The sequence below is a fragment of the Corvus cornix genome, chromosome 2 (assembly GCF_000738735.6).
Source record: "Corvus cornix cornix isolate S_Up_H32 chromosome 2, ASM73873v5, whole genome shotgun sequence".
Taxonomy (NCBI): Eukaryota; Metazoa; Chordata; class Aves; order Passeriformes; family Corvidae; genus Corvus; species Corvus cornix.
The window spans coordinates 36,001,942-36,018,645 of NC_046333.1; the positions used below are offsets into that span (position 1 = coordinate 36,001,942).

General features: G+C 38.3%; 1 protein-coding gene across 3 annotated transcripts in view; it reads left to right on the top strand.

Annotated features, from left to right (window-relative positions):
• The window catches only part of CPNE4 (copine 4), a 229,343-nt gene that overhangs the window by 174,131 nt on the left and 38,508 nt on the right, over positions 1-16,704 (top strand). For all 3 annotated transcript variants that reach the window (XM_039549679.1, XM_039549677.1, XM_039549678.1), the window contains 4 exons: positions 497-595; positions 9,490-9,576; positions 10,152-10,211; positions 15,613-15,746. In XM_039549679.1, the coding sequence (XP_039405613.1) occupies positions 497-595; positions 9,490-9,576; positions 10,152-10,211; positions 15,613-15,746 (380 nt within the window). The remainder of the gene's footprint in view (positions 1-496; positions 596-9,489; positions 9,577-10,151; positions 10,212-15,612; positions 15,747-16,704) is intronic.

The window sequence follows — 16,704 nt, forward strand, 5'->3', positions numbered from 1 at the left end:
AACACTGATGTTTATAGTTTCAAAGCCATTTCAGAAAATTGTCTGTAACTATTGTCTCACCTTCACTGACTGTAAAAATGAGAAAGGTAATGTTTGCCCAAGGCAACCAGAGTTTTGAATATTAATTTATATTTGTAAAACATGTCAGTGAGGTAAGTCACAACACCATTTGACCATGAATATGCAAGTACACATAATCCTGTATTTTCACACCTGACAAAAAGATGTAGACAAGAAATCCTTTCTTTCTGAAATACATGAGCTTGTTTTCATTAGGCAAACTCCATAACACAGAGCTATCAGCAGCAAGCTGTGTTGAGATTCCACTTGCCAGTTTCTTTTGATCAGAAACAAGAATATGCCTTGTGATTTCCTTTTAGATAAAACACTCCAGCCAGTTTATATCATAATTTTTCCTGTAACATTTTTCAATAAAACTTCTTTTCTGTCTTAAGAAAAATGTGCTGTTTTGTTCTTTTCCCCTTTGTCTCCCCAGTGCATAGTTTGGGACTGGGATTCCAATGGAAAGCATGACTTCATTGGAGAATTTAGCTCGACTTTCAAGGAAATGCGAGGAGCTATGGAGGGAAGACAGGTGAGTGGAAACCACCCAAGCAATCTCAATATGTAAGCTCTGTAGAGCAATATTCCCCAGACAGTCCTGTCATAAAGCAGGTGGCATTGCCTCATCATCTCCCAGAATTTAGTTGTTGTGTTGATCTCTCCCATAGGTTTTACTGTTACCTGGACATGATAATCTGAAAATGTAAAAAAGCATTTGTTCCTGTACTTTCATGCCTGAAATACTTAAGGTCTTTTTCTAGTTCCAATTCCACAGGCATTTCTTTCCACTGAGATTTATTTCCTTTGAGCCCGAGCACATGGTTTCCATGAGGTGCTGTGCTGCAAAGCAGATGCCCATTCTGGCTATTCAAAGCATTTCCCTGCTGGCCTAAAGGCCTCTATTGGGTGAGGGTCATTCTCCGTCTTTCTCCATTTCACGTGTGCTGCATTCATTGCTGCCAGCTTTAACTAGAATCCATCATGATGAAGCTAACTGGTTTTATAAATATTTCATGATTTACAGTCCTAAGGGAAAATGAAATTGTTAGCTTATCAATAATTTCACTTCTTTATGTCAGCCTGATCTTTTCAAATTGCAGTTGATAGTAATTATTTAATATGATAAGTGATTTAGCATATCTAATTCCATAAATTGTCATTTTCTATTATTACTTACTTCTAAAGGTGTTAGTTTTGATAAATTCTGTGAGGGGGAGTTAAAAATGTTGATCCTGCAGATAATTTGTACTCATTGTTCCAGTGTTGTTGTGATCTCAACCCCAAACACAAATGCCTAATAAGCTTTATCTGGGCTTTATATCAAGGTTCTGTTTATAACATGTTAGTAAAAATATAACACAGAGTCAGAAGGTGTTTGATAAATGGTAAGCAGTCAGCCTATGCCATATGTCAAGAAACGTTTATGGCTCTTCTAGATGTTTTCTATTGAAGTTCTTAGAATACCCGAAAGCTTGGCAAATGCTGCTCATGGGTGTAAAATACTGCTGATATGTTTCGTGTATTAGCCCATTATAAATAACTTCTGAACACAACATGAGTATAAATAAAATCCTGTTTTGCTCTCTCAAATCAAGTCAGAGGATCAAAACTTTTATCAAATAAAATTTAAGTGGAAATAAAGAGGTAAACAAATCCCAGAATTAAAAACATTAACAAGGCCGGTGATGTGAGAACACTCCAAATTTGTATACAAATACCTGTGGCTCAGTAAGGGATTGTGTGAGAGTGGAAAAGGATGTGTATTTTCAATGTAAATGTCTTAAAACCATATTACGGTCCTTCCCAGGAGACAGCTTGTTGGCCAAGACAACAACTCTGGTCCAGAGTGCCAGGAAGGGCTCTGCAGGATAAACCATGTATTCTTTATTATGATGGAGAAACAGTGTGCTTTTTTTCATCCTCAGCTAGCAAAAAGGATAATTATTCTTTCACAGGCATAAAAGTTAATACAGCCATTTGTAAGTTCTTGTTCTAGGCTGTCACTGTAACATCAGAGTGCTGTCCAGAAACGTTTTAATGTTGCCCTATGCTGTAAGTGCCTGAATCTTACTCTTTCAATGGGCCTGCCATTTGCCACTGTGCAGGTTGTCTTTTACCTATAACCTTTTACTTGCAGTCTTCCTCCACACACCTAAGGCATTTTGCCTTTTTTTCTTCCTTGTTCCTCTCTTTCTGTTGTGGCTGTGTAGTCATTCTGTGAGTTTGCACCTGCAAAACCCTGCTGTTGGTACAGATAATTCTCATGGGATGCAATTACCAATGGGGGATTCAGTTTCCTTTCTCCTCTTTTCTAATCCTTATTTTGTAGCCTATTCTAGAGGAAAACAAGATTGAGTGGGTAAGATAGTAAGTGTTAGTCATTTAAGTGGCTGATAAATAGTGGTACAAAAATATAAATGCCCATGCTAGATGGCTCTTGCCCCTGATGAAATCAGGATTTGATGAGCACAAATAGCATGATAGACAAGAACAAGCAGTAGGAGTTTGAGCAGGTCCTGGTGGAGGTGACATACTTATGGAAAGCAATACTATAATCACATGTTGTACCAGAGAGGTCAATTGTGTGGGAAGCCATGTCACTTGGCTGGAGCCAGAATGCAATTTCCCTTTCTATCTCCCTGTCCCTTCCTCATCCTATCTCATTTTTCTCTATTCTGTAGAAAGAACCATTGCTGCTAAAGGCAGTGTATGCCATTGTCTGTGGACCCCATAAAAACATCTTAGTGCAGAGTTTATGTCAACATCCTTTGTGCAACCTTAAGTAATGTGATTAGCAGTTGTCAGTTCTTTTCTCTAGTTTTAGTCTCCCTAAAGAAAAAGCATGTGCAATGGAGTGTTTACTTTGAATAAAGAGGTTATAGTGAACCATGAGGAAATTATAGAGAAGGAAGGTGTTTTGCCTTCAAGTAGATGTGTTGCTAGGTATTTCTGATAAGGAAGGCCATATCAGAGAAATGTAATTATATGTGGGTGGGGAGTTGGGTAGGTTAAACATAGTTCTTTGTTCCTAGAAGAGACCCTTTCATAGCCTCAGACCAGCAAATGCTGTTTTCCGTGTAACATTCCTTTCAGTCAGAGGAGTAAAACTACATCTTTCAGCCCCTGGTATTAACATTCTTTCACAAAGCATCACAACAGTGAGTGTTGAGTGTCAAAGATGAGGACCAAAACCTGGAACTTCATCTCAGATGCTGTGGAAGCCAGAGTAAAGAGCAGAGCTCAGGTCTGACGCCCCTATTTGAGTTGCTAAGGAGATGCAGCATAGCTTATTCTGGTTATATTTTCTTTTGTGCAGTAGACTTTAAAGCCAGCTACAGTACACTGCTTTAGTTCTGTCAAAAGATAATCAAAACACCTTAGTGATTGTCAGCCAGGGTTTTTCACTTTCCCAGGAAACTGGGAGAGAATTGGAAGGAACAGTCATCATTGATAGGGAATCCAGGAACTTTGCTTAAGCTTCTGCTGCAAATCTGTGTGGTTTTAAAGCAGGCTACACCAGTGACACAGATCTCCATCTCTGCCCATCAGCATTGCCTGTATTGGTTGGAATCAGCAGCACAAGTTTTCATAATTGCATTACCCAGTGAGAGTGGGAGTGCCATAGTTTGTGCTGGTGAGCAGGACGGACTGTGTGGCATCTGTGAACTGCTAGTGCTTCTCACCATTTCAGCAGCTCACCTCATCTCTGGAGGAGTTGACAAGGATGCTGAAGTTGCCTTTTAATTGTACGTAGCTCGTCCTTCAGAAAGCACAGAGTATTCTGACCCATTCTTCAACCTCCCCCTCTAAAAGATATTTTTGTCTTGTAACCAATCTATCAACTGCTACAGAACCACTTGAGATGGACAGAATGGATATGTGTCAACTGCTTACTTACAGGAGGCGGTGGTCCTTCTAAGACTGTTCCATCCCTGGGCTGTGTACTGATTATCCCAAGTTTTGAGTGTCAGCCTCGGTTGAGCTTACAGTCAGCTTGCTGGCTTGCCTTGGCTGTGAGATTTCTCAGAAATGTGTGTTTGAGATCAGGCATCATTTAGATAAATGCTGTGAATCTAGCACTGGCATCTTCTGAGTGGTTAAACCAGTTCTGTATGAAGAGAAGGGAAAATTCCTTACCTGAATGAGATCACTTCTTTTGATCAGAAGTGGCATAAGTTGTTTATGAATTTCTTTTCTGAATGTGGTATGTCTTGGGTGAGGTTCACAAGAGTGTTAGGTGCTTCTCCATGACTGAGAGGACTGAATTCTGGGAAAACTTGCTGGTCTTCTGTTTTAAGAAGACTTTCTGATCATGAACAACCTCAGGATAATAACTTTATGTGGTTTTGTTCCATAAAAATTACCTTATGGTCACAGACTGTTATGTTCTGACACCTAGCCTGTTTTCATACAGACCACCAAAAAAAGATGGCACAAAGACATACTCTTGTTCAAATTCACATCTGAAGCAGCCATTGCATGGACCATGGTTTAGTGGTGAACTAAACTGACCTGATGATCATAGAGGTCTTTTCCATCCTGTAATTCTATGGTTTCTAAATCTTCTGTTAGCACTTTCCGCCATTCCAAACTTCATTACTACTCCTTCATCATAATCTTGACACAAAAAAACCCCACAGTAACAGTAAGTCTGTCCCTATTTATGACATCTTTTTTAAGTGAAATACTAATAAATACTCTGAGTTTATTGTGTCTTAGGATTTCTTCCAAGAATATATATATGTTTTTAATATCTGTGAACAGTGGCAGTCTTTAAGGTGTTCTAATATTAATCTATCAAGCATATTTAAACAGGACTAGAAGAAGCTTGAGATTATATAAATGTAAATACTATTAAAGCTTATCACAGCTGAAAGGAGGAATCCTCTACTAATGAGAAAAAAAATGTCACTTTTTTTTTTTTTTAATCAAGGTAATAAAGCCAGAGGGATTTGAGAGGAAAAAAATTGGGGAAATCACCTGGATCCCCATGCAGCACAGGAGTTACGTAAGGGAAAAATCTGTTCCTGTATTACATAAAAAATGGACACGTGTGCATTTGCACACACACAAAAGGAAAGAGGAGGAAGAAACCCTGCTGTACTTCCCATCTCCACTGACATTCCCACAAGTTCAGGGTGTTATTAGAGAGGGCCTTTGCATATAGTAGCTCTTCAGATGACTGTGAGACCTTTAAGCTCTTGGTATTGGGCCAAGGCGTTTATTGACACCAGGAGACAATTCCATGAGTAGTCTTATCAGGAGACAGCCCAGTTCACCCAGGACTGTGTGCAACACCAGCAGCAGCTGCTGGCCGCAGACAGGGCAGCAGAGGCCTCAGTGGAGGGTGCAGCCACACCAGGCACTTGGCAAATTCCTGTGAGGAGGTAGCCATTGGTACAGCCTCAGAAGCACAGGGGAGGCTGGGGACCTTGGCTGGGGAAACAAGAAATGCTTTAATTTCTACTTCATTCCCCAGGGGCAAGTTTCCAGAGGAAATCTCTGATAGTGATTAAAAGCAGCTCTTCTCCTATGGTGGATGTATTTCTGGGACAGAAAGAGAAAAAAGAACCAAAACAAAACCATCCTGTCTTCTTGCCTAGGGGGATGGCAGGAATAATGTAGCCTTTCATGTGGGAGGAGACTCAGTTCACATAAAACTGATTTGTTTTTCTTGAGGCATCAGAAAGAGACAGTGAAGGATATAAAGCTGCCTGCTATTGATTGGGGGTTTTGCCCCATCCTTTAGACTGTGGTGCCTCCTTTGTTATTTACAAACTGTGCAATTTGTTGCAGCAGCTGAACAGGAAAGAAGAAGAGAGAAACCAAAGAAGTGCAGGGGATGCAAAAGAACATGTTACTGCTAACACAAGCTAGGCTGCAAGCAACACAAGCTCTCTAGCCCTTTCCTTACAGGCCTACCCAATGTCCTGGTGTGCAAGGACTGTCCCAGAGAAAGCAACTGCTATCATTTGTCTTGCCTTAGGGTACATGAAGCTCTCCTGACACCTTCAGTTCTTTCTCTGAATAGCTTGTGCCACGTACTGTCCAAATTTTGGTTCTACAATGGTTGCCTTCATTTAGTCGCCTCCACTTCCCTTTGCTGGTGTGTGGCATAAATGGTTGCACTGTTTGCTTTTTGCTCTCTTTTGAAGGTTTTGTAAGAGAAGGAGTAAGGATGTTTGGAAAGACAGTATCCTTCACTGCAAAGAGTAACATCTCCCACTGAGGGATGTCTTGTCTCCTCATCACAGGCACAAGAGGATTGGGACCTTCCAAGTGTCAGCATTAGTTCACTGACTCTCATTGAAGAATAGCTGAATGGAGTTCGTTCAGAAATTTTCCGCACAGTGGTTTAAATTTAAGCGTATAAAAGAATCACCAACACAGTATAGTCTTGGGAGTCCATTACCAACATTTGCAACATTACTTAAATTAACAGTAGATAGTTTAAAACCAGGTTGCTTTCTGTCTCAGATTCTCTGTGTTGTTTGACAGGGAAAGAGTTTGCACAGCCCAGAGCTGTCAGGCATTTGGAGGAAATGCTAAGTGACTTTCAGAATGACGAATCCGAACTTCACAATGTTTACCATTAGTGTCAGATTGCAGACTATTGCATTAGCTTCCTCTCAACTGAAAAGTTAATTTAAGAGCAAAAATGAATCGATAAAAAACAATGTCAGATACCAAATCAATACTGGGAATGTAGGAACAGACTGGAAATTGAGGTTGGCCTCAACAGTGCAAGCAAAATATTTGAGAATTGTTTCTCGTTATTACTTACCTGCTTAGAGCTGTATTCTGAACTTTGTTCTCATTATAAAAGCTGGATAAATAGTAAGACCTGTATAGGAAATTTCCTTCAAATGGTGCTTGTTACATCTTTAGCTTGAACTGTGGGAATTGCCAAGGTCAGAACTGGATCTTGGTGGGTAAGTGAAGATTGACTTTCATGTAAAACAGTTTTATTGGCTTTTTTAAGCCTATGAACTGGGAAATGTCTTCTCTATCCTCTCTTATTCCTTTCTCTTCTTTATGCTTTTATCAACAGATTTAATAAGTGCAAAATTGTTCTTTCTTTCTGTTTTCCTGTTTTCTGTAAATTTTCTAATCTGTTCTTTCCTTTGCTTTATTATCCACATAAGCCAATAATGTTAATGACTTGCACATAGAATATTTAAATGAGCTTTAGGTTGTTACTGAGAATTGTTATCCATACATCTCAAAATGCTGTGCAAGGTAGGTGAACATTCATAATTGCATTTTACAGTTAGCTAAGGGAACCTGAGAGATCTTTTCTCCCCTTAAGTGATGTTTTATGCCACTTCGGTCCTTATTTATTGTAAACTTCTTCCATAAAAGAATACCATGAAAAACATTTTTTTCAGGCTTGAATAATCCTTTCCTGAGGAGAGAAATTATGTGCATAGTATATGGCTTCATATAGGTCAGGCCTTGTTTAAATATGTACATTGAAAAAATATTCATGTTGGAGGATGCTAAAATTAAGGAGGTTCACCTTGGATGTTCAGGGGAAAGCTACTAGACCTCTCCAGTGTGTTTCAGTGTCAAAGGGAGGAATCCTGTCTCCTATTTTTCCTTTCTATTTGATATATTACAGTGTATTTATAATATACAGACAACATGATTTTTCTGTACGAATGTTTCCACTAAGTGTGGAGACAACTGTGTGTTAAACCATTTTACCTGACCGCAACCTATCAAGATGGGAGAGGGCAGTGCTTTTGCCTTGCTCTCAGACCCAAACATGAGCTTACTGCACTCCAGCATTGTGTCACAGAGCACTCTCTTTGCTGGGAGAGAAGGGCTTTCATTTCTTGAGCCTGACTGCTTCTCTTGAGTAGTGAAGAAATATTTATGGAGGATTTTCCCTGAACATGAGGGCCTGTATCTGCCTGTCTTCTCAGTTGGAACATTTGTTTCACAAGACAAATAACTGAGCTGTAGGCTAGCTGGAAGAGCAAGCAGATGTGCTTCCTGCAGTTGGAACTTTTTTTTTGTCTTTTCCCATTCTTCACTCTGTCACCTGTCTCCATTTCACAGTGATGAAAAATACCCCTCCTCTCCTGTGCCAAAATGGTCTCATATTGCTCCAAAGCCAGATGTTTTGCCTTCCGTTTTTTTGATGTTTGACAAAATCTCTAAGTCTGGAATACTTCAGAGACATCCAAATAATTGCTGTTAGGCAGTGGCTTGAAGCTCGATGAAATTTCTGGGGCTGAGCATAAAGTAAAAATGGGTTTTGGTGCTCAGACACTTTGTTAGGATGTATCATGTATGTACCTCACTATGGACAAAGTATTGTAACACTTAGGAAGGTTTTCATTGTAGGCAAAACACTGTTACACTTAAGACACGTTTCATTTCAAAATTTCATAGTAGAGATTTTTAGATAATCGATCATTCTGGTTCCTTTTGGAATTGTATTTCTTTCTGTTACCCAGCATCACATGTTTTGTCCCCACACTTGGAAAACAGCTCTCTGAAGGAAAATAGTCATGTTATTAACCTTATGAACAGCATATTACAGATAAAAATCTGTATATACAAATGCCAATAGACACTTGCATGTACAAATGTACACTTCACTCCTGCAGTAAGAGGCATGAATAATATTGTAGACATTAGAGGTGAGGGTCTGAAAGCTTGGCCTTCTCACGCTGCCTGAAACCAGAGGAAGGCAGAACATTTCAAGTGGAAATGATTAAGAACCTGTGAGATGTTATGATGAAAACAAGGAGATGTATTTCAGTAACAAGGCAGGACTGTTTTGCTGTAAAACTGACTATCTGTAAATAAAACTATGAAAAAAAATTCAAAAAGGGATTTTGATATATTCTTAGGGATAAATTTCAAACATATCAGTAGTTAGCTCCATCTTTGTGAACACTTTACTGATTTTCTTAACTTTTTATTTTCCTGTCAGACTTAAAGGAGAAAGCGAGATGATTGCTGACCAGAATTTTTCTAATCATGAGTTTAATACAAAACTCAGTGTTACTGTGACAACAGTTTTGTAGTTAATACAATGCATCAGGTTGCTCTCTCCAGTATTTTCATTTGTATTAAGTTCCTTCTTTTTTTTTCCTCTTAAATGATCTCAAAAGATCCTCAATCTTTCTTATGTAACACCTGAAACTACAAGACTGGAAGATGACAACAAATGAATCTGGATGTCTCCCTTAGTGCCTTGTCCACATGTATATGTTCAAAGACTGATGTTTGCCCTGGGCCTTTTTCTATTAACTATTTTCTGCATAGTTAACAGTTTTCATTTTTTTCCTCTCTGTGTGCCATTATCTGTTATGATTTAGTCAACTGTGGAAATTAGGCAGTGCAGTTTTTGTCAATTATTCCATCTGTACATAAAATTTTCCTGCAGAGTGACTGCTATTTTTTTCACAGGTACAATGGGAATGCATTAACCCCAAGTACAAAGCAAAGAAGAAGAACTACAAGAACTCAGGCATTGTCATCCTTAATCAGTGCAAGGTATGTATATGTTTTGCTCTTTGTCTCTTTCTTTACTAAGCTCTCAGTGATAAATTTTAATGGTGCTTGGAACAAAATGGAACTGCCTGTAGAATAGCAGTGGAAACTATTCCCTACAAAAAGTAGAGGCAAGGATTTGAATCTCAAAAGTAAGTTGACTGTCCTCAACTCTCATTACATTTCTCTTGCCCTATCCCTGCAGTTTTACAATGCAAAAAACAATACTAAACTCTAACACCTAAAGACTTGCCAACTTTGTGTGTATCCCTTTTAAGACTTCCATTATGTCTACAAAATTTCTCTTGTTCCTCCTAAACCAACAGCAAAATTTCCACTGAATTCCCACTGAGAAGCAGTTGGTTCTACTTCTTATGTGAATTTTCCTTTCTGTAGGTTTAGAATTTTGATATTTTTTCTGTTTATAGTTTTGTTTCTGTCTCAAACTGTATTTAATGATTTCTTCCTTTACCTTATTTTCAGTTGGTCCCTCTCCTACTTCCAATTTTTTTTCAGGCAGTTCTCTTACGTTTTATCAGTATGCAGCTAAGTTGAATGTCTTGCTTTCTTGTCTGCAGATACACAAGATGCATTCTTTCTTAGATTATATCATGGGAGGCTGCCAAATACAGTTTACAGTAAGTGCCTTACTTCTCTAATTTGTTTTGAAGAAAGGGAATCCCCTTAGATACCAATTCATTACTTTCAGAGAAATGATTCTTACATGCCATTCCTTGGTAAATTATTAAGTTCTTCTTGCAAAATGTAATAAGGGCCAGTCTTCCTTTCCAGAATGAGTGCTCTGCTAAAGAAAGGTTTTTCCCCTGAAATGGTGCCATACAGAAAGTCACACACAGAGATCCAGCCAGGGACTTTTCTCTGTCAGTCTGGGGTAAATGCTGGTGTTTCATATCTCAGCCATAGCTACCAAGTAAGGTGGCACTACAGGGGTACACAGTTCTAATTTAGAGTGTACTCAGAAGCTATTCAGTTCAAGGAACAGGGTGTAAAAGGATTTGCTGGGCTCTTCATAAACAGAAATACAGTTTTTTGCATTTCCATTTAATAAATTTAGAAACACTTAATGATGTGTAGGTTTGATCTTTTTTTGTATCATGTATCTAAAAATTAATATACTTAATATCATGTAATATGATATGATATATCAGTTTTTCCCATAGCATAGGAATACGGATTGTGGCTCAGTTCCAATCTGATTTATGTGACTTCTAATTCATGCCAGCTAAAGGGCTAAAAATGCTCACCAAGGTATTATTCTTCTGCTGGAGATCTTTTCTTTTCCTGTAACACCCTGCCCTACTTCTGCTCCCACATATATCAGACACTGGATGCTACTGAAATGTTCCATTTCACATTTTCCAGGCAAGCCTTAATTTTCCAAAAAGATTTGACAAAAAAAGAAAGTTGGGTTTTTTTTTTAATTGTACCCGAAAGTTCCAGCAGCAGCTATAGACAGTAGTGGATTGTCCTCCTGTGTACAGATCAGCTTTTTGAGGTGTTAAACATGGACTTTGTCTGTACCAATCACAAACTCATTGGATAACACCCAGAACTGAGGACTCTGTTCTGGTTTTGAAGGAAATACCTTCTGCAGTGGACAAAGATCTTCATAGCTGTCTTCTCTCATATAAAGCATACTGTGTAATTAATTACCTCTCTGCCTTACCCACCTACTTCTTTTATCCCCACATATCTGCAATGCAAAAGGAGAAATCCACATATTTCTCTTCAAGTCTGAAACTTTGCAATCACCAGAAACCCCTTTAATTTATCTTTTCTGACATTTCCTCCCTAAAATATGACTGGAAGAACTCAATTATCAACTGTGTTCAAGATTGTTATCAGAAAGACATTAATGTCTTCATGTAATGTTCTAAAGCCTTTTCTAATCAGGGCATGTGCTTAGGCACATGCAAAGACCAGTTAATATGCATTTCCTATAGCTCCAGCTCAAGAACAGGAGCACTGCCACCATTAGAAAGTGTCTAGGGATTTACATATTAAGTTAAGTTACAGTTGTGCTTTTCAAACTCTCTTTGATTCCTCCTAGCTGTTTTCCAATGGAAGAGGGAGTTCTTACTCAGTGCAAGGAAGGGTTATGGCAATTTGCTTGCCTTTTATTTACTTATCACAGGTTTCCTATTAGTAGGCTGTGAAAGACAAGTTTAAAAGTAGTGGGGCAAATGGGTTAAAGTGGATAGTACCTCTTCTACTATATTTTACTATATTTCATTTTACTGAAACAAAACAATTGGTAATAGAAAGCTTAAGTAAGCTCATCTGCAAGGATGGGCAGTGAGGACATAAAAGAAATGGAAGATTCATACTACTGTGAACTGCAGAAATCCCTGAATTACTATTGCCCTCAATGGTAAAGCATTGTGTAAACTCATCACTATCAGTTTTCAACCTGCGTGGACCCAGGGTAAGCCATGGTGACATCTCTGTACCTGTAGCTCTCTGCATGCATAACCTAGTGGTTCTACCTAAACATCGTCACAAACTGGCTCTCCACATATTTTCCTTCACTTTTCTTCTACCAGTCCTCAGTATTATTGCACAGGCTGGTTGTGAGATGTGGTGTTGTTTTCCGAAATAAATTCTCCGGTGGTCACTCAAACAAAAGGGTGCAGCCTACTGGGGAGATACTCCATTCTCCCTTGCTTTCTGCATGCATCATGTAACCTCCTCTTCACATAGTCCTAAACTGATTCATTCAGACCACTGAAACAGAGGAGGCCTATTCCTTGGACTTTCTCAGATTTCCATTTTTTTTTAACTGTAGTGGATTTGGGGTTGTTTGAAACTCTCCTGATACGTGTATTCTTGTTGTCATTGTCCTAATATTAATGACATTTCTATTGAGCTCATGCTGTGTACAGGCAGTATGATACAAATGTGATTTGAAAGGGCACTTGCTGAGGGAGGGAAAATGGGATGCTAAACACACATTTGATAACAAAAAGCTGTAGCATGATGTACCTGCTAATTTAAGGTATAATGAAAGCCTTGGTAACATCATGCTGTGTCTTCTTGGGATGCTTTGTACCTTGATTGTAGAAGTTAGAAAGAATATCTCTGAAAAACAAAAGTAAACTTTTCCTTTGCTTTAAAACCAGTTATTAAGAAGTTTTCATCTACAGAGATCGACAGTGCTGATTCCAGCCCTCTATTTTTATGCCCAGTTTATTGCCAAACACTGTATCTCTTATCAGTGTACCCTGCTGCAGAAGAAATGTTCAGAGGGTGGCAGTGCAAATGGGTCTGTAGTCAGAAGACATTTCCATCACTTTAGGAAATACAGCAGAAAGGATGTGTAACATGCATAAAAGGAACTGTAATAGAAAGATATATCAGACAGATGTTCTCTCAGGCAGGTCACGGTATTGGGCAGCCTGATTTGTTGCTGACAGATCTAGCAGGAGGTCCCAGCTATGTAGGATGTTTTGAGTGTAGTGAAAATCACCTTTTTACGAGTCTGAGGAAAAAAAAAAGAAGCTGGTACTGAGTATAGTTATTGTTCTGTTATGCTCTTATTTAGCTGAGGGAAGATGACTGGTACATTGGAAGTGATACATTTAAAGATACACTGATAAAAATCAAATGTACGCACTGTAAGAAAGATTCCTCCTTTGCTGCCCAAAGATAAGCTCAGTTGTTATATTAACATAACTTCTGTCATATATTAAATTATTTTTACAAATCCTTATCTGATGTATTTGCACAAGACCTTGGTATTGTTAAGTAATGCTAAAAGAGCAGAGCTCTGCATTGGTATTTTAGAATCATGGCAATTTAAAGGGGTCATCTTTCTTCTAAGTCCTCTCTGTGGGAGTGAAACAGAGACTTGGATCAAATTCAAGCACACTGCATCCAAGTACAAATATTCATAAATTCTTCATCATAGGAAATGAGGTTTTTTTTTTTACTTATCAGCAGACCTCTGCTGCAAGGACCATTTCCAAAAGGAAGCTTGTTCCAGGAAGTGTTTTTTGCTTACCCGAACACTAGCCACAGGCTTTTTTCCAAGCTCATGAAACCTACTCCTTATTCCTACTCCGTATTCTTGTTTTCATTTCCAAAGCAGTTAGCCATGGCTAACAGCCATAAAGGAAGTCTCGTCCAGTTCTGTTTGATGTGTCACTAAAGTCTTGTTAAGGTGTTATAGTGGTTTGAGATTATCAGCAAAAACACCTACTTTTAACAATTTTACAGGAATCCCCTTTGTTTCTCTATCATACAGTGGCATTTTTGTGCCTTGTATAATGAAATTAGGGTCAAATTAATGTCAGGGAAAATATACTTATTTTTAAGAAAATATGCATACCTTGAATATGCATACCTTGAATATGCATACCTTGAATAAGATTTTTTACAAATAATTTTCCCAAAACTAAGCTAGTCCATACAGGCATCCATAGGTTTATCTTGGGTTTCACAACCACTAATGTTGCTTTCTTCCTCAGTTAAATATGTGTAGTGCTTCTCAGTTACGTGCCCTTACAAGTGAAGTCATGAGAGGTTCTCCACTGATTTATTCAAGATAAATCTAGATACCATTTTTGGAAAAAGATCTATGTGGAAAACAAACTCAGTGCTTCGGTGCCTGAACAGTGAGTAGGAAGCAGAGGTGAAAGATTACTCTTATCTGCAAGCCAAAAATCTCCTCTCTCTCCTGACTGGATGTGGTGAGGTGCCAGGGGTTCATAGGTGATCAAGGCAAAGAAGGGAGTTTCTTCAGCTAAAAGATAGAGGTGGAAAATCAGAACCAGTGGATGAAAGCCATTTTGGGTTGACCTAGTATGATACTTCCCTTTTACTTTTTAGCATCAAGAAGTAAGTTTCAGAACAGCTGTGTAATTTTTTTACAGAAGCACGAAAATGTCATGTTTCATTTTCATTTTAGAGCTGCATAAAGTAGCGTTCCCTGTGCCAAGCAGAGGCTGCAGCTGGGGAAGCTGAACATTTGCAAAAGCAAGCTGTGCCTTCAGAGTGCTTTTTGCAGCCTTTAGCAAGACCCTTTCTTAGCTTCCAGCTACACTGTAAAACTGAAATCTGAACTTGCTGCGTTTGTCTATTGAATATTCAGGTGTAATGGATTTTTTCGAGGAATAGGTTATTAGACACAAGGACATTTTATAAATGGCTTTGTTCCCTCTGTAAGACCCTTGGGATTATTGTTGCTCCTTTTAGGAATTCCTATAAAGCAGCATCACAAATTCAGCAGAGGACTTTCTGATCCATGACAAAGGAAGTTGCATGCCAGAGCCTACCTTCAGTGAGAAGTATAAAGAGCATTTTAAAAGGGAGAAATTAATTTTAAGATGATTCATTAATACTTGCTTTTGCATTGACTACTTCCCACAATCTTCTCTAAGGTTTTTCAAAAACAACAACCAAAAAATCTTTGCAGGATTCAAGCTTTATTTTTACCCTGCAGCTCATGGTTAAGCTTGCTGTTGACTGTGAAATTGGGAGGGTTAATTATTTAATGCTTAGATGTTTTGAAGACAAAAAATACCAGACAACCAATATCTACTACTACAGCCACAGTAAGAATTAAAATAGCTAAGAAATGTCCCTAATTGGAGTTTTAATTTATAGTTTTAGTAGGACTTGTAACTCTCTAAAGACATTTTTGCTGCAAAGCTTTTATGTCCTGAACGTCACCTGAGCTGGAATAATTTAATTAAATATGAGAACCTAGAGATAGTTAATTTGATTCATTTGTATTAGAACATAATTTTCCCCATAGAATAGCAATGCAGGTAATTTTTTACCTAACTATGCCATTTTAGTTTTGTTATCTCTTATTTTATAAACTGTCATTTGCTTCTACGTATATTTACCGGTACAATCCTAATTCAAATTTGATTAAGTACACTGTAAAATGACCTTTGCTTTAAGGCTGCTGTCTCTTTGCTGCAGCAAATTGTTTCTGGTAAAGATACATAGTTGATGTAGGTATACTTATGCTCACAAGAGCTCTGCAACACATTGACTTCTTTTCTTTTCCAGGTAGCTATAGATTTCACTGCATCGAACGGTGATCCTAGGAACAGCTGCTCGCTGCACTACATCCACCCCTATCAGCCCAATGAGTATCTGAAAGCTTTGGTAGCTGTTGGGGAGATTTGCCAAGACTATGACAGGTAAATAAACACGTTTGATTACAGAGTTGTCTTTAGAAAGCGTTTTCACAGTGTGAAATTAATGACTGCCTGTGGCTGGCTGCAGAAGCTCCGTGTTTAGGCACTTAAGAGGAATGACTGCACGTCAGTAAGATTAGTCTATGTTAACCTGCTGTTGAGAGTGACACTGGGTTTAGATTAGTTTCATGGTAAAGAAAGTCACAGTTCTTGGCTGTGTGGCTGATTTGTGTGTTAAGTTTCAGGTTTATATTCATATGTTAAAATTACATGTTAGAGTGGATTTTTTGTGTGTTCAAGATTGACAACTTGGAGCCGGTTTCACAGATGCTGGCAGCATCCTTTCTGATACACTTGGGAATCTGTTTGTGTCCCATTCTACTGAAGAGTGCTCCTGAGAAGTTCAGTATGAGAAGTTGTGTTTGAAACTGAATTTGTAATTGCCTAAACTGCTTATTCCCGAGGTCTATTCTTAGAAGTAAACCCATGGTCTTTTCCAGTGTTCTCCTGGACTGTTAAATATTGCACTCTCTTCTAAAATAAGTGTTAAAAGCTAGTGATAGTGTGCGTACACAACATGCCTTTAAATAAATAAACAAATGCAGGTAATTGAACCAAATATGCTTTGATTACATTATGTACTTCTGTTGCTTTCAAATAGGCTGCCTGATTCTATCAAATGAATTGCCCATTATTAATCTAATTACCAAGTACATTTCCTTTAAATGTTCTTTGGTGGTGAAACACAGTATCTTGCACAATTTTTCATTTTAATATTTGCACGTGATGGATATCCACCCACCGCTTTGCCATATGTAAATACCAGATCTCAAGAAAAAATGGTATTTCCAGTCAAATTTGAATTATACTTTCTGCAGTGACTTCAGACTATGGTTTGCCTGTTACATATTGCATATACCAATTAGCCTGCTCAGAGGCACTTCCATTTGCATGGTAATGA